Raw genomic sequence first — 25,324 nt, forward strand, 5'->3', positions numbered from 1 at the left:
ACTCTTATAGCACCACTATATATAGTTAGCAGATATACTATCCAGTCTATATTCTGCTTTTTTCAAAACCTCTCTCACAATATTTTTCTTATCTAATGGTATACGTTCCATCTTACCTATCTGAATTTTCTTTTAACTCTTTCAATATTTTGTTAGTGTCTGGAATATGTTTGAGACGGTCCATATAGTTGTCGAAGTCATTGCATATAATCTTTGAGTCTGGAGATATTGTATGGCACAAATGGGATATATAGAAACTTCCACCGAACAAATCTACAAATGTTAGACCATTCGGTAGTTTCTTAAGTTCTCTCAATATAATATCTTTACATTTACTCTTATTTCCAAAGAACGGTAACGGAGGTTTTGTAAAATTCATTTATATATAATAATAAAAATGTTTTTTCCTGAAAAAGTGACAGAAAAGTGACAAAACATGAAAACATATATAATTTGTGAAAAGCGACACATTATATAATGTTTTCGACCCAGAAGAAGGCTTCTTCCCAGAAGCAATGGAGGAAGAAGAAGAGTCCTCCGAATTCACACCAGAAGACTAACAATTTTCCGAATAAAAACTTCATTTATACTAAACATCTTCGGGGCTAGAGGGCACGAAGTGCCTGGAAGCCCCACTACCTTTTTTTTTTTTATTGATGATGGAAGTTTAATGTTCGAAAGCTTTTGACAATTATAAAACTAAACAGTTGTTATTTTATATTAAAACCGTATATAGTTCATAGCCACATTTACACAAATAGATTCTCATATTAAAAATTCATTTGAATGTTATCTGATATTTAAATAGTAAAAATAACAAATTATGGACAAAATTGAATGAGGGAAACGGTTTTCAATTTTGTCCATAATTTGGATATCTTGTTCATTATTGAGAGCGGAACAAAATTTGCTTCGCAAATTTTGTTCCGCTCTCAATAATGTACAAAATATAGTTTATATGGAAATTTTTTATATATTTACATTAGGATGAAAACATATAGATATGAATTTGAAACAGGATTTTGGTAGTGAATTTGTTTGCATGTGATCAGTGCACAGGATTTCATAGAGTTGATACTAAGACCACTAGAAACAACAATGTTATCAATATATGAACGAGTCTTGTTCTGTATGTTAACACCGCAGTGAAGGTTGATGCATCCTGAGAATGCGTTTTGTTCGATCGTCTTCACACAGAGAGGTATGTTGATGTACTTCAGAGATGTGCATTCAGAGAATGCTGAGAAACCGATAGTTTCGATAGAGTTGTCTGGGATCATGATACCTTCAAGATGCTTGCATCCGAAGAATGCACTGGATGAAATACTCTTGACGTTCTGTGAGAAGCAGAAGAACTTGATCGAAGATGCAGGAGGGAAGTAGATAAGATTGCTTCGTTCTTTGTTGAAAAGTGCACCGTTGTCGACAACGAAGTGTTCGCTATTATCACACTCGATAACACTAAGAGATGTGCATCCGGTGAAGATGAAGTTTCCGATATTACTAAGAAGACAACCTGATGGAATAGTGAAGACACGAAGAGATGTGCAACCTCGGAATGCATAGTCTGAGATACTGACTGTGCAGACTGGAACGGTGAATGTTTCGAGATTTGTGAACTCGAAACAGTTAGATTCGATGGACTCGATACCACTTGGAATGTTTTCGATACTTCGAAGTGTGTTGCATCCACTGAAAACATACTGGTTAAGAACACGCATATGACTATCTGGTGAAAATGTGATAGTTTCGATGCTCGTGTTCTGGAATGCATTTGTCCCGATGAAAACAACTGTCGATGGAATGTTTATTTTATTAAGACTTGTGCATCCTCTGAAACAAAACATATCAAGACTCAATATTCCTTTTTTCAGTGTGACAGATGATAGAGAACTGCACCCATTGAATGCATACTGACTGATATTTGCACTCACATTAATATCAACAAAATTGATAGTTCTTAGAGAGATGCAGTTATCAAAACATTTATCTGAGATCATACTCAAATTTTCTCCAAAAAATATAGATTGAAGAGAGTTACATCCTGAAAATGAATATTTACCAAGTTTAGAAATTGTGAGAGGAATATTGATACTTGAAAGCTGGTCGCATCCAAAGAATGCTTTGTCACCAATATCATATAAATTACTATTCAATCCAAATTCCACTGTCTTCAAATTGTGATTTGAAATAAATGTTTCAATGTTGATTTTCTCGACAGTTGATGGAATGATATAACTATCACTCTGATTCAAACTCATTACAATGATTGTTTTTGCTTTGTTATAAACAATCATTTGATCATCAATCATAAAATCAGATCCTTCAGAGAATGTCAAATTTGTGTTACTTGGGAAACAAGAACCACCGAGGTTTTTCAGGCTTGATGGTAAAACAACTTCTTTAAGATTATTACAACCATCAAATGCATAACTATCAATTTTTGTTATTCCTGATGGAATTGTTATTGATGAAATATTTGTTCTTTGAAAACATTGTGCAGGAATTGAAGTAATTCCTTTTCCAATTATAACAGAATTTAAATAAATGCAGGATCCAAAAGCTCCATCATAAATAGTTGTTACAGTATTTGGTATTTCAATTGATTTAAGTTTTGAGCTAACAAATGCCCAAGCACCAATTGATCGAAAATCACTCGAAAATTGAATAGATTCAATAATTGAATTTGCAAATGAACAAGCAGCTATTGATATTACTTTTTCAGGTATAATATAAGTTTTACTTTTATTTGGAGGAAATCTAATAAGATATGTTTGAGCTTTGTTGAATAAAATTCCATCTGATACACTGTAACTTGGATTTGATGGATCAATAATAAACTCTTTCAATGCAGTTGATACAACAAATGCATAGGTATTAACATTAGTGGTTGATTTTGGAATAAAAAAAGTTTCAATCATTACGTAATTAAAAGTATTGACACCAATATCTTTTAGATTGGATTCTACATTAATTATAACATTTTTTAGTTTGGAGCATGATTGAAAACATGATGATTCAAGTGAAGTAATTTCATTTGGAATAGAAATAGATGAGATTGACGTTGATTCAAAACAAAAAGGTGAGATTGCTTTCAGATGAGTTGGAAGAATTACATTTGTTAATGATTTGCATCCACTGAATGCATATGATCCGATTTTGGTTAAAAATTGACAGTTGCTGAAATCAACAGATGAGAGTTTTGTGCATTGATAAAAAGCACAATCAATGAAATAAAAATATCAAAAATACACATTGCATATGATTATGAATCGGAATATTCACACCATACAATAATAATAATTTTTTCTTTACTTAAAAAAAAGGCGGAAATTAAAAACAGCAGTTTGAGTACTTTCTGAGGGTCTGTTCGTCAGAAAGTATGCATTTGTAAACTTTCCGACACTAAAAAATTTTTTATCCTTTCAAAATTTTTGACAATGTCAAAAAGTATACATCGAGGTTTTCAATTTTCCTCTCAAACAGCGGTTTTTTAAAAACGCTCAATTTTTCATCGACCTTATATTGATTAGGTAATATCAGAACAAATAAGCAAAATAAAACTGAAATTTATTTGATAAATAGTTTTATATCTGTAATGAGAAATCATGCATCCTATTGCACATAAATAGTACTCTCCAAAACTAAAATTATAAAAAGAAACTTTTACGACAGATGAATTGTATTTTCCTTCTTGAATGTTCGAATCAAAAATTAGCTCAGATAATACCCAGTCTCATTTGCTTTTGATCATTTTTATGCTAAGCAAAATAAAAATGATTAGAAAATAATTGGTTTAGAGATTTGGTGATAACAAACTATCATTCATTAATTAAACCACTATTCTTTTTCATTAAATAATCCACAAAAAACATTTTTTCCATCAAAGAAATGGATGGAAATAACATTATTTTTGATGATTTAAAGATCAAAAGCATCAAAGATATTGCTATCCCTAAGCCATTTGAACTATTAGTCCAGGCAGAAGATCATTATTTTAATCTCAATCAAGAAAATTTCGAAGATTCAGTCAAATTTTTTGAACAATTTATCAAAGAAGGTCCAGGCGAAACCCAGGAAGAGAATTTCCATTATCTGCAGCACTTGCACACGTATGAAAAACCTATAAAATCATTTGAAAGCATTCAATTCAAATTATTAGTAACTCTACAAAATATTCTCTATCATCTAACCAGCATAAACGACAAAAATTCGTATGATATAGCTAATGATCCAGACTTTAAGCTTATTATTCCCTTTTCAAAGAATAAATTACCAATGAATCATTTTTCACCAAATGATTGTTCAAACCAATTAACACAAATATTACTTGATGACGACGTCACACAATTTCAGCAATACTTTTCTAAAAAAAACTTTATCAATTCTTATATCAATTTTATTGCAGAAATATACCAAAAACCATCGATTAATATTATTAAATACATCCTTATAAGTGATAATTTGCCAGAAGAAATCAAAAAGGAAGATTTGGTCAAAACAGAAAATTTAGCATATGCAATTTCTTCAGGAAACATTGAATTAATACGTTTACTTGAACAACAAGGTGCTAATTACGATAACTGCTTAACTCATGCTTTTAAATCTCGAAATTCAGATTTAATTGACTGGTTTATTGAGAATTATCAACAAAAAATTGTTGATAATATTAGTTTTCTAAACCTTAGATCAGTTATTTTCTGTTTAGAGAACAATATTTGTTCAAATTACTATGATATTTACAAAACATATTATGATTGTAATTTCAAGTCAATTCTTGAACATCTTACAACATACAAACATGATTTGATTCAAAAGGAACCACAAGTTATGATAAAGGGTTTAATGACAATGCCGAATTCCTCAATTATTAGTGATTGTTTGAAGAAAGGAAAATATGATTATTTCAACATTTTTTATGATTTAGGATTAGCTTATACTGATGGATTTTGTTCAGAACATCCTTTATCATATTTGGTTTCTCGTAAAAACTACGATTTTGATTTTTATGAAAAGATCTATCAGTTAACGCAAAGAAACAAAGCTTCACAGTTCCATTGGCCACAACCTTTTATCTATCAAATTTTGTCAAATATGGATTTATTGAAATTTTTCTTAGATAGACATATTTTCCCTATTAATTTAGATGAGGTTTTGAGATCTTGTGGTCTTGAAGAAATGAAATATATCTTTGACAATTACAAGAAACTCGATGAAAACGAGTTCATAATGATTTTTTCTGATAGAATTACTCCTTGGAACTTTAAGCCAGAATTAATCAAATATATTTTGGAAAACTTTGATTTGAGTCTGGATGATTATATTGAGTTTAATTTATTAAAGTTTGCTTTTTCAGTCGAAAATATGGAATTGATGAATTATCTTCTTGATAAAGGTGTTAAACCAATAATTAAATTAGATGATTACACCGGATACATTAAATATGATAGCGATAGCGATAGCTATGATTATGATGATGAATCTTCTAATACTCGTAATGTTATGGATGGAGCAACACATAGCAATTATGAAGCTTATAAACTTATCTTAGAAAGAGGTGGAAAAGGTAATGCAAAAGGATATCGACACTCCAAATCCATTCTTGATTATCATATATCAAAAGGAAACTTCGAAATTGTTAAACTTCTTGTTGAACATGGCGCTGTAATTAACATGAGTTCCTTAGAGAGTTGCTTAGATGAAAGAATCTTTTCTTATTTGGTTGAACAAGCAAACGATGTTAAGCTTCATAAAAACCATGAACTATTGATTAAGAATGACAAAAGTTCATATCATTTCCTTCTTTACGCAAAGAAGTATCCAATCAAAGATTTATCAATGAAAAAGCGCCTTGAATGCTTATCACGAGCATTAAAAGTTCAAAACGAAATTATTTGTATTTATCTTTTGAAGAATATTGATATTGAAGATGGAGAGAAAATTGATCATTTCCCTCGTGATAAAAAATTATGGCTATTTGAAGCTGTAACAATGAATTCACCAGAATGTGTTAAATTGCTTTTAGAATTTATAAAAAAGAGTGGATTAATTGATCGGTACTTCGATCAAAAGAAAAATAATAAGAGTTCAGAAAAAGACTTTAAGGAAAGGAAACAATTTGATGAAATGTATTTGGATGATTATGAAAATTATTTGGATGATGGTAAAAGATTTTGGGCTGACGATGACGATGTTGAAGAACCTATTTTAGAAATTGTTGATTCAAATTATTTTCTTCAGGCTGCGAAGCTGAACAACACAGAAATTGTTAAAATACTTATTGAACACAATGTCCCCATTCAAAATGTAGTTGATAACTACTACATCAATGCATTGTTTTGGGCAGCCATCCGAGGAAATGTTGAAATGATCAATCTTCTTCTTCACTATGGATATGAAAAGTTGAACATTCGCGAAGAAGATGCAGTAACACTTAATATTCATCCTGATCTTGTAAAAATGATTAGTTATTAGGATATAAATATAATTACAATATAATTTAGAATTTATGTTAATGATAAGGAATATAATTTATAAATAAATTTAGGATTTTTGCTAATAATAAATAAATTTTAAATATAAGTTTCTGAAGTAATTGCATTTCATAATTTTTAAATTAAAATAGCTATATTAACATAAAATAGATAAAAATCAAAATTCATGCAATTGAAATTATATTGAAAAGTTTTACAATATGGAACTGCTAATTGATCAAATACTTCAAAGCCTAGAAGATCTAAATAATTCCTCCCACTATTATTTGGACCTGTTTGAGTTAATCGTATCGAATTACAATTATAAACTTTAGAAAATTGAAAATACTTTTGGTCATTGTATCTGCATATAGTAAAAGGTGCTTTATTTGGGCCCAATATATGGTCGTTCGTATGAGAGTCAATTTGGAAATTTTGTTCTCCAAAAAAGCAACGAAACTCCCAATTATGGATTATTTTATCATCTCCAGCTGGATAACTAAGACTATATCCTTCAATTTTCATTTGATAAACAAGAAATGAAAATTCAACATATGAATTTTGGTAATTCTCACTTGCCCAACCATATAGATCACTTGATTCTTCAATTACTATGTCAACTGGTTTCCATGTTGTATCAGTACATCTAGAACTGTTTCTTAATATTACATATTGTTTGATTGGGAAATTTCTTTTCCTTGCTTCATGAAAAATTCCATGCATTGGATGCACAAAATCATATTTTGCCATAAATCTATTTAACATACTCTTAGAATCGAAAACATTTTGATTAAGATTTATTTCAAAATTTATTTTGAAATCAAAAAGTATAAATGAATATATATTGTCTATTCAAAGAATTTCAATTCATGCTTGTGATTTTTAAATGTTATTTGAACATTGAAATCTTACTTTTAGTTAAATTGGATGTTAATTTAATGTTTTGTTGCAATAACTTAGAATAGAATAATGCCTCAATGCCTTATAAGCTAACATATCATTTAAATTTTTTAGCAAATATAATATTAAAAAAAGTTTATGTTTACATAATGATAATTGGTGTTAAAAGAGTGATGGAGATTGTTGAAAAAGTTGATAGTTTTTGAGCACATGTGTTTACAATAAGTTTGCAATCTAATTCAAATGATATTATTGGGATGTTTCGTTGTGTGAATAAATTGATCTTACTTTTGGAGCATCGAATTGATCCACATTTAAGAAGATGTGGTGAGTCTTCGAATGCTCGCTCGCCAATTGTCGTTAAGCTTGAGCTAGTGATGTACAAGAATGAAAGTTTGCTGCAGCCTTTTAATGATTCTGTTCCAAGTTCTTTGATGCTGTTCCCGCTGAAAAGGATTCGGACAAGATTAGAACATGACATGAATGCGTAGTTTCCAATTGTTGTCATGGTAACAGGAACAATGTATGTGTCGGTTGGATTTGATGGGATGAATGCGATGAGGCGTGTCTCATCATAGTTAGTGAATGCACCGTTGCTGAATCGATATCGATCATCACTTTCATCAACTTGGATAGATATAAGATTTGGACAGTTGACAAATGCACCACCATAGATCTCGTTGATGTTGCTATGAAGTGGAAGTGAAACTCGAGACAATGAATAACAATTTCGGAATGCAAATGATTTCATAACGGTGAGACTGCTTGGAATTTCAAATGATTCTAATTTCGTGCAAAATTCGAATGCTGATGCTTCGATCGAAGATGGATTGTTATTCAAGTTGACAGAGATGAGATTCTGGCAGTTGTAAAAACAGTTTTATGGAACTGATTCTGTGATGAATGAAACTGTTTCAATCCCACAATTCATGAATGAACCAAAATTGATTGTAACTGAATTCTTTGTATTAACAAATGTTGTAAGTCCGCTGTTTTGAAATGCAAACTCGTTGATTTTTGAGATTTGTGTTGATGACATTCCAATATCTCCTAAACTAAAACATGACCAAAATGCATTTTCTTCAATCGTTTGTATTGATGGTGGAAGTTTAATATTCGAAAGCTTTTGACAATTATAAAAGCAATTATTTGGAATAACTGTTAATGCATTGTTACTTATAAAGTTAACTGTACTGAGATTGTTACATCCATAAAAACATTTTGGTTCAATATATGTGACACTTGATGGGATATCAATCTTCTCAATTGTTGATGATTCAAATGCTCTTTCATTGATTGATTCTAATGTATTACCATTAAATGTCACATATCGAAGATTTTTAGAACTGAAGACAGATATTCCAATAGATGTTAACCCTTCTGGAATTACTAAATCTTTTGTTTCTGAACCAAAATATGTTGATAATGTTTTCTTGTTGTCTGTAAATAACATTTGATCTCTATAATCAATATTTTTATTCTTTGAAGCATCAATTGTTAATTTAATACAACCTGTAAAAGCTGACTGTCCAATATTAGTTAATGTCTCGGGAATTTCCATAAATAATAAATTTTCACAATTATTAAAGGCAGATGCTTTAATTGATCCTGTTTTGCTTGAAAGATTTATATACTGAAGTGAATGACAATCTTGAAAAGTAAATCCATTGATAACGGTAACATTCTCGGGCATTTTGATTGATTTAATTGGTGTGCCTGAGAAAGCCCAATTTCCGATTGAAGAAATATTCTCATGTAATGTAAAATTATTGATTTTTGTGCCTCTAAAGCATCTATTATATATCAATGTAACAAAATTGGGAACAATATACTCGCCTGAATAAGATGGAACGACAAATACTAATGTTTGGTTATTATCACCGGTATAAACAGACTTACCATTTGATCTGTATACAGTATTTTCCGAATCAATAGTTATCGTTTCAATTGAGCTTGCAGCAAAAACTCCTTGACCAATTTGATTGACTTTTTTTGGAATAAATATACTTTTACACTTAACTAATGCAAAACATTCATTGGATAATGTGGTCAAATTAGAATTTGGTGAAATATTAAATGATATAGATGAGGTATATCCAAAAGCCCAATTATGATCACCAGCCCATCCTTCAATGGTTTCTACTGAATCTGGTAGATTTATAGTATTTAAAGAATAGCATTTGTAGAAACAACCGCTTTTTATCGAAATTATTTTTGGAGGGAAAAAGAATGTTGATAGTTTTGGACAAGTACTAAAAACAGAATAATTTAGATATTGGAGTTTATCACATTGACGTAAGTCTGCTGTTTCAAGATTTGAGGAATAAAAACAAAACTTACAAATGCTCTCACATTTGCTAAATGTAGCAAATCGTAATGATGTAATATTTGCTCTGCACTTATAAAATGGACTGTTGACATCTTTATCTCCTCCTTGGATAACTTTGACACTTTGGAGGATTTCAACCTCACCACTTAAACTATCTGGACATCGAATAAGAACTGTTTTTGCATCATCGAGGTATTCAATACCTCTTTCATCAAATTTATTCGACGTCTACGACTATAAATCATGAATTATTTTTTTGATAAAACTAACCTCAAAAAATAAATTCGGACCAAACTATTGTTATTGTCTATTAAAACTAAAACGAAGGATGATAACAGTTCGCAAGCATGTATACGCTGTATTGAACTCATTCCCCTCTTCAATAGTAAATTCAATTTCATGATTTAAGTCTCCATATCTTATATGTTACATGAAAATTGAAAGCAAGACACTAAAATAAATTAAATTCAAGGTTGAATTCTTGTTTATCATATTTGGTTGCCGATCAAAAGCATGATTTGAATTTTTATGAAAAGATCTATCAGTTAACGCAAAGAAACAAAGCTTCACAGTTCCATTGGCCACAACCTTTTTTCTATCAAATTTTGTCAAATATGGATTTGTTGAAATTTTTCTTAGATAGACATATTTTCCCTATTAATTTAGATGAGGTTTTGAGATCTTGTGGTCTTGAAGAAATGAAATATATCTTTGACAATTACAAGAAACTCGATGAAAACGAGTTCATAATGATTAGCTTAAACAGAATGTATAGAAAGTTTTTATATATTTACAATAGTATGAAAACATATAGATATGAATTTGAAACAGGATTTTGGTAGTGAATCAGTTTGCATGTGATCAGTGAACATGATTTCATAGAGTTGATACTAAGACCACTAGAAACAACAATGTTATCAATATATGAACGAGTCTTGTTCTGTATGTTAACACCGCAGTGAAGGTTGATGCATCCTGAGAATGCGTTTTGTTCGATCGTCTTCACACAGAGAGGTATGTTGATGTACTTCAGAGATGTGCATTCAGAGAATGCTGAGAAACAGATAGTTTCGATAGAGTTGTCTGGGATCATGATACCTTCAAGATGCTTGCATCCGAAGAATGCACTGGATGAGATACTCTTGACGTTCTGTGAGAAGCAGAAGAACTTGATCGAAGATGCAGGAGGGAAGTAAATAAGATTGCTTCGTTCTTTGTTGAAAAGTGCACCGTTGTCGACAACGAAGTGTTCGCTGTTATCACACTCGATAACACTAAGAGATGTGCATCCGGTTAAGATGAAGTTTCCGATATTACTAAGAAGACAACCTGATGGAATAGTGAAGACACGAAGAGATGTGCAACCTCGGAATGCATAGTCTGAGATACTGACTGTTGAGACTGGAACTGTGAATGTTTCGAGATTTGTGAACTCGAAACAGTTAGATTCGATGGACTCGATACCACTAGGAATGTTTTCGATACTTCGAAGTGTGTTGCATCCACTGAAAACGTACTGGTTAAGAACACGCATATGACTATCTGTCGAAAATGTGATAGTTTCGATGTTCGTGTTCTGGAATGCATTTGTCCCGATGAAAACAACTGTCGATGGAATGTTTATTTTATTAAGACTTGTGCATCCTCTGAAACAAAACATATCAAGACTCAAAATTCCTTTTTTCAGTGTGACAGATGATAGAGAACTACATCCACTGAATGCATACTGACTGATATTTGCACTTAAATTAATATCAACAAAACTGATAGTTCTTAGAGAGATGCAATTCTCAAAACATTTATCTGAGATCATACTCAAGTTATCACCAAAGAAGACGGATTGAAGAGAGTTACATCCAGAGAATGAATATTTACCAAATTTAGAAACTGTGAGAGGAATGTTGATACTTGACAGCTTGTCACACCCAAAGAATGCTTTGTCACCAATATCATATAAATTAATATTCAATCCAAATTCCACTGTCTTCAAATTGTGATTTGAAATAAATGTTTCAATGTTGATTTTCTCGACAGTTGATGGAATGACATAACTATCACTCTGATTCAGACTCATTACAATGTTTGTTTTTGCTTTGTTATAAACAATCATTTGATCATCAATCATAAAATCAGATCCTTCAGAGAATGTCAAATTTGTGTTACTTGGGAAACAAGAACCACCAAGATTTTTCAAGCTCGATGGTAAAACAACTTCTTTAAGATTATTACAACCATCAAATGCATAACTATCAATTTTTGTTATTCCTGATGGAATTGTTATTGATGAAATATTTGTTCTTTGAAAACATTGTGCAGGAATTGAAGTAATTCCTTTTCCAATTATAACAGAATTTAAATAAATGCAGGATCCAAAAGCTCCATCATAAATAGTTGTTACAGTATCTGGTATTTCAATTGATTTAAGATTTGAGCTTACAAATGCCCAAGCACCAATTGATCGAAAATCACTCGAAAATTGAATAGATTCAATAATTGAATTTGCAAACGAACAATCAGCTATTGATATTACTTTTTCAGGTATAATATAAGTTTTACTTTTATTTGGAGGAAATCTAATAAGATATGTTTGAGCTTTGTTGAATAAAATTCCATCTGATACACTGTAACTTGGATTTGATGGATCAATAGTAAACTCTTTCATTGCAATTGATCGAACAAATGCATACTCAATAATAGATGAAGTTGATTTTGGAATAAAAAGCGTTTCTACAATGTCATAATTAAAAACATTGGAGTTAATTTCTTTTAGATTGGATTCAACATCAATTATTACGTTTTTTAATTTTGAACAATATTGAAAACATGATTCACCAAGGGAGGTAACTTCATTTGGAATAGAAATAGATGAGATTGAAGTTATTTCAAAACAAAAAGGTGATATTGATTTCAAATGAGTTGGAAGAATTATATTTGTTAATGATTTGCATCCACTGAATGCATATGATCCGATTTTGGTTAAAAATTGACAGTTGCTGAAATCAACAGATGAGAGTTTTGAACACTGATAGAAAGCACAATCGTTGATGTCTGAAAGATGAGATCCAATTGGAAAATTGATAGATAATAGAGTGTTCTGACTTCCTTTGAATGCAAAATCTTTACACTCTTTTCCTGCATAAAGGCCATATATTGTTTCACAACTTTGTTTAAGATCAACATTAACACTATTTTCTGATGATGATAAAATTATACCCAGATTTGCCTTACTTTTACCACCTCTCTAAAGCTGGGGACACCGCCTATCGTTGGGAGTAGCTATTAAATAGAACCACCAAGGGTATTTTTCGAACTGCCGGTGTAGTGTAGTGCAAACATCTGACATAATGATTCATTATGCCAAGGTTTTATTCCCATTTAGCTAATTTTTTTCTTTTTTGGATCATGAATTTTTTTTGGGTCACTATAAGATTTGTTTCATGTTCTAAATCTGCTTCATATGTAATCTATTTTTATTTACCTATTTTTTAAAAATCTATTGGATTGCCAAATTTGAATATATTTAAAATCATAAAACTCCAAAAAAACTATAAATATATGTTTTATGCATAGTGCCGATACTCAAATATCAGATTACTTAGATCCATGAATAATATCCGAATTTTTTTTTCTTAAAATTAAACTTCAAAACTTCTTGCAATCTTATTCTTCATCAATTGTAAATTTTTAAAACCATTTTTTAAAATAATTTTGCGTAATTTTATTCTCATGTTGTTTTAATCGAAAATTGATACATTTTCAAAAAAATAATATTGACTTATGAAATTCATTTTTAAGGTGAAATAGTATTGTTTTTATTAAAGTATATGAATAATATATAAAAAATTAATGAATAATATAAGCAGATTTTTAGTTTACAAAACAAATATGAGCAATGCAATTTCAAACTTTTGCTGGCAATTTCGATATTGCTCAAGTTTGTAGTATTTGTGATACCTATAACATCGGCTTAATCAAAATTCGATTTTTCTTATGAGTTATTGAGAAAATTTGATTGCAATGAGAAGGATTTCGACGTTTTTGATAAACTAAGAGCTGAGCTTTAGGGGTTCAGTTCATTTATGGCTGTAGTTTGATGCGTAGATCTCTTTTTTATTGTAAATTCTTTCAGCATGGAGATCGAGAATGAATCTTTTGAGAACTTTATGAGTTTTTACACCCGTAAAGAGGTCCTTCGAGGAAAGATAGTCCAGACTACATGAAGATGTGGGTTAACCAAAAAAATCCGATGGTTTCCCCATATTCATGTAGATCTTCGAAAAAATGAGCACCAAAAAAGCCAAAAAAATAGGCTTTTTATTGGATTTGTACACTAGATCAATAACCTATTTAGGATCTGACACTCTTTTTAGCCAGAGATATGAGGTCCTTTCTAGGAAAACGATCTATTCATCCATAAAAAAAATGAATTATCGTTTTCCCCAGAAATTACATGGGGAGTGGTAAAAGTAAGGAAAATCTGGGTATTATCATTATTATATTTTTCATTCGTTTTGAATTATTTATTTTATGTGGTTTACATATAATTATACGGTTTAAAATTTCATAGAAATGTATTCACCTGTATTGATATCATTTCTTAATATTTTCATCAATTCAAAATATATTGGAATCTTTTGAAGTTTTGGTGTTTTGGTTATGACAAACAGGCATGTTAAATTTTAAAACATACAGTATTCACATTTAAAGATATTTTCGATTTGAATGTATTTACACAGAAATTTTATCACTTAAATTGATATTATTTCTTAATCTTAAATATATATTCAATGTATTGGTATACAATATATTAATCTAAAATTTTGGAGTTTTGTTGATTTGGCTCGATTTATCATAAAATATAAAATTATAAAATGTCACTTTTTAATTTGTCAGGTTTCAAACACTTCATATTTATGGAACTAATAAACTTATTAAAACCTAATTCAAAGTTTAAAAGACATAATATCTCTTCTAATTCTATTACATAAATTATGTTTTAAAGTCAAACTTTATTGAATATATGATTGAAATTAACTAATTCAAAATGAATGAAAAATATAATAATGATAATATAATTTTATCATCATCAGAAAATAGTGTTAATGTTGATCTTAAACAAAGTTGTGAAACAATATATGGCCTTTATGCAGGAAAAGAGTGTAAAGATTTTGCATTCAAAGGAAGTCAGAACACTCTATTATCTATCAATTTTCCAATTGGATCTCATCTTTCAGACATCAACGATTGTGCTTTCTATCAGTGTTCAAAACTCTCATCTGTTGATTTCAGCAACTGTCAATTTTTAACCAAAATCGGATCATATGCATTCAGTGGATGCAAATCATTAACAAATATAATTCTTCCAACTCATTTGAAATCAATATCACCTTTTTGTTTTGAAATAACTTCAATCTCATCTATTTCTATTCCAAATGAAGTTACCTCCCTTGGTGAATCATGTTTTCAATATTGTTCAAAACTAAAAAGCATAGCAATTCAAACAGATTCATGTCTGCAGCGAATAGATATGTTTGTATTTTTAGGAACAATTATTGAAACATTTTTATAACAAAATCAGCATCATCTATTGCCTCTAATGCATTTGAAAATTTATTATCGTTAAGGGAATTTACTATTGATCCATCAAATCCTTATTTTAGTGTAAAAGGAGGTGTATTATTCAACAAAGATCAAACAAGTATTTTAAGATTTCCATCAAATAATAGCAAATCTTATATTATTCCCAACACAGTCACATCAATTAGGGGCAATTCATTTAGTTTTGCCATGATCGAATCTATTGAATTTTCCCCAAATATGAGAGCAATTCCACCATGGTCATTCTTTGGATGTAATATCAATTCTGTTGTGATTCCTGACTCCATTACACAATTAGGAGAAGGTGCTTTCAGTAGATGTAAGAGACTCAATTCTATTGTAATTGGAGGAGGAATCAAAACAACTTCAGCTTTCTGTTTTAGAGAAACAAATATTTCATCAATAACAATTCCATCAGGAATAACAAAAATTGATAGTTATGCATTTGATGGTTGTAATAATCTTAAAGAAGTTGTTTTACCATCGAGCTTGAAAAATCTTGGTGGTTCTTGTTTCCCAAGTAACACAAATTTGACATTCTCTGAAGGATCTGATTTTATGATTGATGATCAAATGATTGTTTATAACAAAGCAAAAACAAACATTGTAATGAGTCTGAATCAGAGTGATAGTTATGTCATTCCATCAACTGTCGAGAAAATCAATATTGAAACATTCAGTTCAAATCACAATTTGAAGACAGTGGAATTTGGATTGAATATTAATTTATATGATATTGGTGACAAAGCATTCTTTGGGTGTGACAAGCTGTCAAGTATCAACATTCCTCTCACAGTTTCTAAATTTGGTAAATATTCATTCTCTGGATGTAACTCTCTTCAATCCGTCTTCTTTGGTGATAACTTGAGTATGATCTCAGATAAATGTTTTGAGAATTGCATCTCTCTAAGAACTATCAGTTTTGTTGATATTAATTTAAGTGCAAATATCAGTCAGTATGCACTCAGTGGATGTAGTTCTCTATCATCTGTCACACTGAAAAAAGGAATATTGAGTCTTGATGTGTTTTGTTTGAGAGGATGCACAAGTCTTAATAAAATAAACATTCCATCGACAGTTGTTTTCATCGGGACAAATGCATTCCAGAACACGAACATCGAAACTATCACATTTTCGACAGATAGTCATATGCGTGTTCTTAACCAGTACGTTTTCAGTGGATGCAACACACTTCGAAATATCGAAAACATTCCAAGTGGTATCGAGTCCATCGAATCTAACTGTTTCGAGTTCACAAATCTCGAAACATTCACAGTTCCAGTCTCAACAGTCAGTATCTCAGACTATGCATTCCGAGGTTGCACATCTCTTCGTGTCTTCACTATTCCATCAGGTTGTCTTCTTAGTAATATCGGAAACTTCATCTTAACCGGATGCACATCTCTTAGTGTTATCGAGTGTGATAACAGCGAACACTTCGTTGTCGACAACGGTGCACTTTTCAACAAAGAACGAAGCAATCTTATCTACTTCCCTCCTGCATCTTCGATCAAGTTCTTCTGCTTCTCACAGAACGTCAAGAGTATTTCATCCAGTGCATTCTTCGGATGCAAGCATCTTGAAGGTATCATGATCCCAGACAACTCTATCGAAACTATCGGTTTCTCAGCATTCTCTGAATGCACATCTCTGAAGTACATCAACATACCTCTCTGTGTGAAGACGATCGAACAAAACGCATTCTCAGGATGCATCAACCTTCACTGCGGTGTTAACATACAGAACAAGACTCGTTCATATATTGATAACATTGTTGTTTCTAGTGGTCTTAGTATCAACTCTATGAAATCATGTTCACTGATCACATGCAAACTGATTCACTACCAAAATCTTGTTTCAAATTCATATCTATATGTTTTCATCCTTATGTAAATATATATAAAAACTTTCTAAAAATCCTATTTTTATAATTTAAACATCCGAAATAGTTTCATGGAAAATAACTCCAAGAATATGAGAATCCGAATGATATATTTGATTTTAAGTTATAATAAAAGCATAGATATAGAAAATGTTAATATTTGAACAAATATATTTGATTTGAAATGAAATGCATTGTGGAATTTCCAGATTACCAAAAACTTCGAATCCAAGAAGACCAAAGTAATGTCGCCCGTTGTTATTTGGGCCGATTTGTGTTATTTGAAGAGAATTGCAAGTATGTGACTTCGAAAGTTGAAAATATTTCTGATCATTATATCCACAAAATGTATAAGGAGCTGTATTAGGACATAATGTCTTATCATCCAATCGTTTATCAATGGAAAAATTTTTATCACCAAGAAAACAACGAAGTTCCCAATTACGAGGAATCTCATCATCTCCTGATGGATAACTAAGACTATAACCTTCAATATTCAGTTGGTATAATAAAAAATGAAATTCAACGAAGGAATTTTCGATACCTTCGCTTGCCCAACCATATGGATCACTTGATTCTTCAATTAGTATGTCAACTGGTTTCCATATTGTTTCAAAATATCGAGAACTGTTTTTTATTATTACATATTGTTTAATTGGGAAATTTCTTTTCCTTGCTTCATGAAAAATACCATACATTGGATGCTCAAAATCGAATTTTGCTGTAAATCTATTTAGCATACTTTAAGGATCGAAAACATTTTGTCCACAAAGTATTTTAAAATTTACGTTTTTATAGATTTTTACAGGCGCGTAGGGGGTTAAAACACAACTATCTATAATTGAAAACGGATAAATTATTACACACAAAAAAAAGCTAGTAAATTGAAAAAAAAGATGCTTAATCTTAAATATATGTTTAATTTTACATAATTATGATTGGTGTTAGAAGAGTGATGGAGATTGTTGAAAAAGTTGATAGTTTTTGAGCACATGTGTTTACAATAAGTTTGCAATCTAATTCAAATGATATTATTGGGATGTTTCGTTGTGTGAATAAATTGATCTTACTTTTGGAGCATCGAATTGATCCACATTTAAGAAGATGTGGTGAGTCTTCGAATGCTCGCTCGCCAATTGTCGTTAAGCTTGAGCTAGTGATGTACAAGAATGAAAGTTTGCTGCAGCCTTTTAATGATTCTGTTCCAAGTTCTTTGATGCTGTTCCCGCTGAAAAGGATTCGGACAAGATTAGAACATGACATGAATGCGTAGTTTCCAATTGTTGTCATGGTAACAGGAACAATGTATGTGTCGGTTGGATTTGATGGGATGAATGCGATGAGGCGTGTCTCATCATAGTTAGTGAATGCACCGTTGCTGAATCGATATCGATCATCACTTTCATCAACTTGGATAGATATAAGATTTGGACAGTTGACAAATGCACCACCATAGATCTCGTTGATGTTGCTATGAAATGGAAGTGAAACTCAAGACAATGAATAACAATTTCGGAATGCAAATGATTTCATAACGGTGAGACTGCTTGGAATTTCAAATGATTCTAATTTCGTGCAAAATTCGAATGCTGATGCTTCGATCGAAGATGGATTGTTATTCAAGTTGACAGAGATGAGATTCTGGCAGTTGTAAAAACAGTTTTATGGAACTGATTCTGTGATGAATGAAACTGTTTCAATCCCACAATTCATGAATGAACCAAAATTGATTGTAACTGAATTCTTTGTATTAACAAATGTTGTAAGTCCGCTGTTTTGAAATGCAAACTCGTTGATTTTTGAGATTTGTGTTGATGACATTCCAATATCTCCTAAACTAAAACATGACCAAAATGCATTTTCGCCAATCGTTTGTATTGATGGTGGAAGTTTAATATTCGAAAGCTTTTGACAATTATAAAAGCAATTATTTGGAATAACTGTTAATGCATTGTTACTTATAAAGTTAACTGTACTGAGATTGTTACATCCATAAAAACATTTTGGTTCAATATATGTGACACTTGATGGGATATCAATCTTCTCAATTGTTGATGATTCAAATGCTCTCTCGTTTATTGTTGTTAGTGTTTGGCCATTAAATGTGACATATCGGATTTTCATATTGTTAAATACATATGAATCGATTGATGTTAACCCGTCTGGGATGATTAAATCTCTTGTTTCTGTACCAAAATAAGCTGAAAGAGTTTTCTTCTCATTAGTGAATAGCATCTGATCAACATATTCGAAATTACTATTCTTCGATGTATCAATACGAAGATTTTTACATCCAACAAATGCTGATTGTCCAATATTACTTAATGTCGCTGGAAAATCCATGAAAAGTAAATTAGGACAATCAGCAAAACAAAATGATTCTAATATTGTTGTTTTGTTTGATAAATTCACATACCGTAGATTAGAACAGCTTCTGAATGCATTGGTACTAATGGTAATAACTTTATCTGGAATTTTAATTGATGTGATTTTTGTTCCAGCAAAAGCCCAACTCTTAATTGAGCTAATATTTTCATGTAATACAATATTTGTGAGTTTTACTGCTCTAAAACATCCTTCGAAAATAGATGTGACATAATTTGGAACAACATACTCTCCTGACAATGTTGGAACACACATAACTAATGTTTGGTTATTTTCTCCTGTATATACGGATTTTCCATCTGATCTATAAACTTCATTTTCTGGATCAATAGTAATATTCTCTATTGAACTAGAAGCTAAAATTCCTAAACCAATTTTAGTAACTTTTTAGGAATAAATATGCCTTTACAACTTATAAAAATAAATGCTTCCGAATTTAGTATCGTAAGATTAGAATTTGGAGAAATATTAAATGATATAGATGAGGTAGATGAAAAAGGCCAATAATGGTCATCTGCCCATCCATCTATAGATTCAACAGAATCTGATAGATTTATTATTTTTAAGGAAACATCATTGTAAAAGCAGCCGCTTTTTATCGAAGTTATTTTGGGAGGGAAATAAAATGTTGAAAGTTTTGGACAAGAGCTAAAGACAGAATAATTTAGATATTGGAGTTTATCACATTGACGTAAGTCTGCTGTTTCAAGATTTGAGGAATAAAAACAAAACTTACAAATGCTCTCACATTTGCTAAATGTAGCAAATCGTAATGATGTAATATTTGATCGGCATTTATAAAATGGACTGTTGACATCTTTATCTCCTCCTTGGATAACTTTGACACTTTGGAGGATTTCAACCTCACCACTTAAACTATCTGGACATCGAATAAGAATTGTTTTTGTATCATCGAGGTATTCAATACTTCTTTCATCAAATTTATTCGACGTCACTTATGTTCATACATAATAACAAAAAACCTTGACAAAACCCCTTTTATTCAATGGTGGTAACTTTTCATTTTGCAAAAATGATAAAATGTGTATCAACTATTAATAAATATATATACAAATATATATTCGCTTTTTAATTGCGGTCCCTTCTCTCAATAAGTGAAATTATAAACTATTTTTCCATCATAAAGTCTCTTATTCAAATTTTTGTTAGAGATTCACTCAATATTGAGGCAAAAAAACGAAAGGAGGACTTTATAAAATTTGTTTAAAACAAATTATAAAATAAATTCTTAAGTCACAAATTTAATTTGGAAAGTTAATAATTCTCAGGCATACGATTATTTTTGATTCAAATGCTGTTCGGCATTAAAAGCAAAAATAATCATATACCAGAGAATTACACTTTCCCGACATTTTTGGGGTCGCTTCGCGCCCCTGACAAAACGTCGGAAAAGTGTAAATTTTCCAATTTCTATTAATAAATTAAAAATTATTTTTGAAATTAGTTGTTTTTACCGTAAAAAAAGAACAATAGTTTTGAAATGGTATTTTATTTATATCAACCAAAAATAATCAAACATCTATAATAAACAAAACATAAAATAACAGGAGAGGATCAGTTCTCGACGGATGTTGATGTCACGAAATCCATAATTTCCGAAGTCATGATATCGCTCTTGGCGTCAACATTGAAATTGCCAGATGAACCTTTACGATTCTCTCCGTTTGTCAATTTTTGTGCTTCTTGTTCATCTTCTTCTTCTGCTAATGTCTGGCTGATCATATTTGTCTCGTCAATGTCCCTGGCCGAGTTAAACCAAGGATGTTGAACAATGTCCGCGAAAGTTGGTCTTTCTGTAGGATCCTTGTTGAGGATCTTCGTAATTAAGTCTATTACTTCAGGCGATGCACCCGTGCCTTCTGGTATTTGGAGATTATTATTTGCAAGTAATTCTGTAACAGCGAATATAGTATTTGCGACCGTTTTACCTTGGGCTTGGTCTAGATCGAAAGGTAATTTTTTGAATATAATGCTGTATAAAGAAACTCCAAATGCCCATACATCGGCTGGTTTTGGAAGGAAAGGGTCGCCTCCGCATTCCTCGGGAGAAAGGAAGGCTGGAGACCCTCTTGTGTCAATAAGCTTCTGGTTTGGAGACTCAAGAGTCGTTGAAACTGAAAAATCTGAAAGACAGAAGAATGTATCAGAAAAAACTAGAATATTTTCCGGCTTAATATCTCTATGAACTATATTTCTGCTATGTACGTATCGTAATGCTTCCGCAATTTGATGAAAAGCTATAGCAACGATTTCCTCGTTATATTGAATTGAATTTAAATAAGATTGGAGCGATCCTTTTTCAGCGTAAGGCATCATCAGAATAAGAGAATTGGAATAATCATCTTCAATAACTTCAATTATGGGTAATACATAACGGTGCGAAATTGATGCGAGAATTTCGATTTCTCTTTGGACAGCTACGTATGGAGCCTCTTCTCCACCGAGGGTCTGTCTAAAAAGCATGCTTTTATTATAAACTTTCGCTGCAGCCATCTCGTGAGTTTCTGTATTTTCCGCTAAAAACACTCTTGATAGAGATCCTTTGCCGATTTCTTTCTTAAACAACCATTCGAATATTTGTGGATTTTCTGTCTGTAATATAAACGATGCGAATGAGAAGAAGGATCTTATCGACCGAGGAGAATTGCTACTAGACATCTGTATGCTCGAATTCGAGAGATCCTTTTTCGGGGAGTTCTGTGGATTCTGTGTGCCTGCCGGCGAGTGTGGTAGAATTTACGAAAAAGTGACACTAGAAAAAGTGACACTTAACCTTAAATTACCAAACACTATTTTTTGATTGTATTTTGTTATTTATATATTTATATATATATGTATATATGTATATATTTATATATGCATATATTTATATATGTATATATTTATATATGTATATATTTATATATGTATATATTTATATATGCATATATTTATATATGTATATATTTATATATGTATATATTTATATATGTATATATTTATATATGTATATATTTATATATGTATATATTTATATATGTATATATTTATATATGTATATATTTATATATGTATATATTTATATATGTATATATTTATATATGTATATATTTATATATGTATATATTTATTAGAAACTGCTTCATGCTGCATTGAGTATTGTTGAATAATTTGAAGTAGTGGTTTTTGAAATCAGCACCCCTATGAGAGCGCTGGCGACCGAAACACCACTAGTAAGATTGTGTATTAGAAACTGCTTCATGCTGTGTTGAGTAAGCTTCGATGTCTTTGTAGGATAGCTTTCTGAGAGCGAAACAAGATAGTGTTGAAAAAAATTTTGAAAATCTGAGAGACTGTGCAAGAGCCAACGACCAAAACACTACCAGTAAGATACAGCAGTAGTAGCTGCTTCATGCTGCATTGAGTATTGTTGAATAATTTGAAGTAGTGGTTTTTGAAATCAGCACCCCTATGAGAGCGCTGGCGACCGAAACACCACTAGTAAGATTGTGTATTAGAAACTGCTTCATGCTGTGTTGAGTAAGCTTCGATGTCTTTGTAGGATAGCTTTCTGAGAGCGAAACAAGATAGTGTTGAAAAAAAAATTTTGAAAATCTGAGAGACTGTGCAAGAGCCAACGACCAAAACACTACCAGTAAGATACAGCAGTAGTAGCTGCTTCATGCTGCATTGAGTATTGTTGAATAATTTGAAGTAGTGGTTTTTGAAATCAGCACCCCTATGAGAGCGCTGGCGACCGAAACACCACTAGTAAGATTGTGTATTAGAAACTGCTTCATGCTGTGTTGAGTAAGCTTCGATGTCTTTGTAGGATAGCTTTCTGAGAGCGAAACAAGATAGTGTTGAAAAAAAAATTTTGAAAATCTGAGAGACTGTGCAAGAGCCAACGACCAAAACACTACCAGTAAGATACAGCAGTAGTAGCTGCTTCATGCTGCATTGAGTATTGTTGAATAATTTGAAGTAGTGGTTTTTGAAATCAGCACCCCTATGAGAGCGCTGGCGACCGAAACACCACTAGTAAGATTGTGTATTAGAAACTGCTTCATGCTGTGTTGAGTAAGCTTCGATATCTTTATCAGACCACCTTTAAATTAACCACTCACATTCTCACTGTGGTCCATCTAAAATTTGTAAACTTTATGACATAAAATTATATTATATGCAGGATCCCACCTATTACTTAATCTTTTTGGAATAAATGTTTTATAATATTTATCGATTGATTGTAATTTTTTGTATAAAAAAGTTTTTTATTTATATTAAAAATATATTCGGTTAATGATATTATCTTATAATTTGTAAATAAATCTAGTAATAAAATAACTTTAATAGTTGGTGTCACTTTTTCGAAAATTCTGGTTTTTCCGAATTGCTACTAGACATCTGTATGCTCGAATTCGAGAGATCCTTTTTCGGGGAGTTCTGTGGATTCTGTGTGCCTGCCGGCGAGGCGGGCGATGAATTTCCACAACCCATGCCCCTAAAAAATTCGAAAAAAACGAGATTGTCTAAATTTTCTGAACTTTACAAATTATATTCAATGTAAAAATAATCATTTGTAACAATAAAATTATCATTTAGAAATAGTGAAAGGGAGCTTTATATGGAGAACATTTTCTAAATTATAAAAACAAGCAGAGATGGACGAAAATTAATGAATTGAATTTCCCGGATAGTTTTCTGCGTAAAAAAGTGACAGCATAGAATAGCTATTGTTGACAATAACCATATAATATTATGCTATATCATGGATTAAAATCTGCAATGGAATATTGAAATGTTCCATATTAAGTTCTGTCAAAATGTAAGCTATTCAATTCTATTGTCGGGGGAAGTATCACAAATCTATCAATTTTTTTGTAAAAGTATACAAAAACATATGGTGTTCAATTAGTTTATAATAATATAAATATTAAGATTATCCAAAATAAGAAAAACTAGGTTTTGAGAACACTTTTGAGATGATAATCAAAATATTTTGATTGCAAAATAATATATTATTTATCAGATATAGAATGGATTTTTTCAAATTTAAAAATTCTGAAAAATAAACAGTTTTGTAAAGTAAAAAAAATGAACGAAAACTCGAGACCTCGTATTCCAAATGAATGGGTAAGATATATGTATGAAAAACTTGAAAGTGGTGAGTAAGGATGTCAATTTGGAAGAAAAGTGAGAAAATTTTGATTGTGAACTCATCTCTAATATTTTGGCTCCTTAATATATTTGAATCATGATCTTTGAGAAGAGTTCTCAAAAGTATTCACAAAAGCTATTTTTCCTTGAAATTTAAAAATCCTGTTTATCATATATTACCGAATTCAATTCCCTACATATTTCAAAATATTCTATGAACATTTCAATTTTTGAAAAAAACATATTTTTTCCAAATATATTTATTATCATATTTCTAATAATATTTCCTAAAGCGTCACTTTTTACTTCCTCGACGATTATTTCCCTCTCAAAAAATTCAATAGCTTACATTTTGACAGAACTTAATATGAAACAGAAATTTGATTAATTAGCCCCAATTTTGATAAGATAACATGCAAATTCTAAAAATCTGATCGAGATCCAATTCTGATAGGTAATAATAACTGAAAATTTTGTACACATCTTATTTCACTTGCTGTTTGGTTCATAAAGGCGAATGTATAAAAATTGAAATCCAAGAGTTAGAGATAAACTTATGCGTAATATTGCTTCTTCTCAGGAAATGTTCTTAATATC

At 30.9% G+C, this 25,324-nt stretch overlaps 8 protein-coding genes across 8 annotated transcripts, besides 3 other annotated features; 2 read left to right on the top strand and 6 right to left on the bottom strand.

Moving 5' to 3' along the window:
• Window positions 1-1,081: 1,081 nt before the first annotated feature.
• Window positions 1,082-2,921, bottom strand: TVAGG3_0727240 (regulation of response to stimulus; the record flags this gene model as incomplete). Its single annotated transcript, XM_001307416.2, has 1 exon — window positions 1,082-2,921. A coding segment is annotated over one exon (1,840 nt), but the record flags the coding sequence as incomplete, so codon positions are not given.
• A 970-nt stretch (window positions 2,922-3,891) lies between these two features.
• Window positions 3,892-7,233, top strand: TVAGG3_0727250 (protein ubiquitination; the record flags this gene model as incomplete). Its single annotated transcript, XM_001307417.1, has 1 exon — window positions 3,892-6,474. The coding sequence occupies one exon, from the start codon at window positions 3,892-3,894 to the stop codon at window positions 6,472-6,474; it is 2,583 nt and encodes an 860-aa protein (XP_001307418.1).
• Window positions 7,234-7,515: 282 nt separating this feature from the next.
• TVAGG3_0727270 (structural constituent of cell wall) lies at window positions 7,516-8,124 on the bottom strand (the record flags this gene model as incomplete). Its single annotated transcript, XM_001307418.1, has 1 exon — window positions 7,516-8,124. The coding sequence occupies one exon, from the start codon at window positions 8,122-8,124 to the stop codon at window positions 7,516-7,518; it is 609 nt and encodes a 202-aa protein (XP_001307419.1).
• Window positions 8,125-8,253: 129 nt separating this feature from the next.
• TVAGG3_0727260 (structural constituent of cell wall) lies at window positions 8,254-9,066 on the bottom strand (the record flags this gene model as incomplete). The annotated part of the gene is made up of 1 exon (XM_001303563.1): window positions 8,254-9,066. The coding sequence occupies one exon, from the start codon at window positions 9,064-9,066 to the stop codon at window positions 8,254-8,256; it is 813 nt and encodes a 270-aa protein (XP_001303564.1).
• A 1,397-nt stretch (window positions 9,067-10,463) lies between these two features.
• TVAGG3_0727280 (regulation of response to stimulus) lies at window positions 10,464-12,926 on the bottom strand (the record flags this gene model as incomplete). Its single annotated transcript, XM_001307419.1, has 1 exon — window positions 10,493-12,364. One exon carries the CDS (start codon window positions 12,362-12,364, stop codon window positions 10,493-10,495), a length of 1,872 nt encoding a protein of 623 aa, XP_001307420.1.
• Window positions 12,927-14,590: 1,664 nt separating this feature from the next.
• TVAGG3_0727290 (regulation of response to stimulus) lies at window positions 14,591-17,193 on the top strand (the record flags this gene model as incomplete). The annotated part of the gene is made up of 1 exon (XM_001307420.2): window positions 15,490-17,193. One exon carries the CDS (start codon window positions 15,490-15,492, stop codon window positions 17,191-17,193), a length of 1,704 nt encoding a protein of 567 aa, XP_001307421.2.
• An 889-nt stretch (window positions 17,194-18,082) lies between these two features.
• TVAGG3_0727300 (uncharacterized protein) lies at window positions 18,083-20,848 on the bottom strand (the record flags this gene model as incomplete). The annotated part of the gene is made up of 1 exon (XM_001307421.2): window positions 18,107-18,472. The coding sequence occupies one exon, from the start codon at window positions 18,470-18,472 to the stop codon at window positions 18,107-18,109; it is 366 nt and encodes a 121-aa protein (XP_001307422.1).
• Window positions 20,849-21,197: 349 nt separating this feature from the next.
• On the bottom strand, window positions 21,198-22,246 carry TVAGG3_0727310 (peptidyl-threonine phosphorylation; the record flags this gene model as incomplete). Its single annotated transcript, XM_001307423.2, has 1 exon — window positions 21,198-22,246. A coding segment is annotated over one exon (1,049 nt), but the record flags the coding sequence as incomplete, so codon positions are not given.
• A 73-nt stretch (window positions 22,247-22,319) lies between these two features.
• Window positions 22,320-22,358: a mobile genetic element.
• Window positions 22,359-24,369: 2,011 nt separating this feature from the next.
• Window positions 24,370-24,410: a mobile genetic element.
• A 651-nt stretch (window positions 24,411-25,061) lies between these two features.
• Window positions 25,062-25,102: a mobile genetic element.
• The last annotated feature ends 222 nt before the right edge of the window (window positions 25,103-25,324 follow it).

This window comes from Trichomonas vaginalis, chromosome III (assembly GCF_026262505.1).
Source record: "Trichomonas vaginalis G3 chromosome III, whole genome shotgun sequence".
Classification (NCBI taxonomy): domain Eukaryota; phylum Parabasalia; order Trichomonadida; family Trichomonadidae; genus Trichomonas; species Trichomonas vaginalis.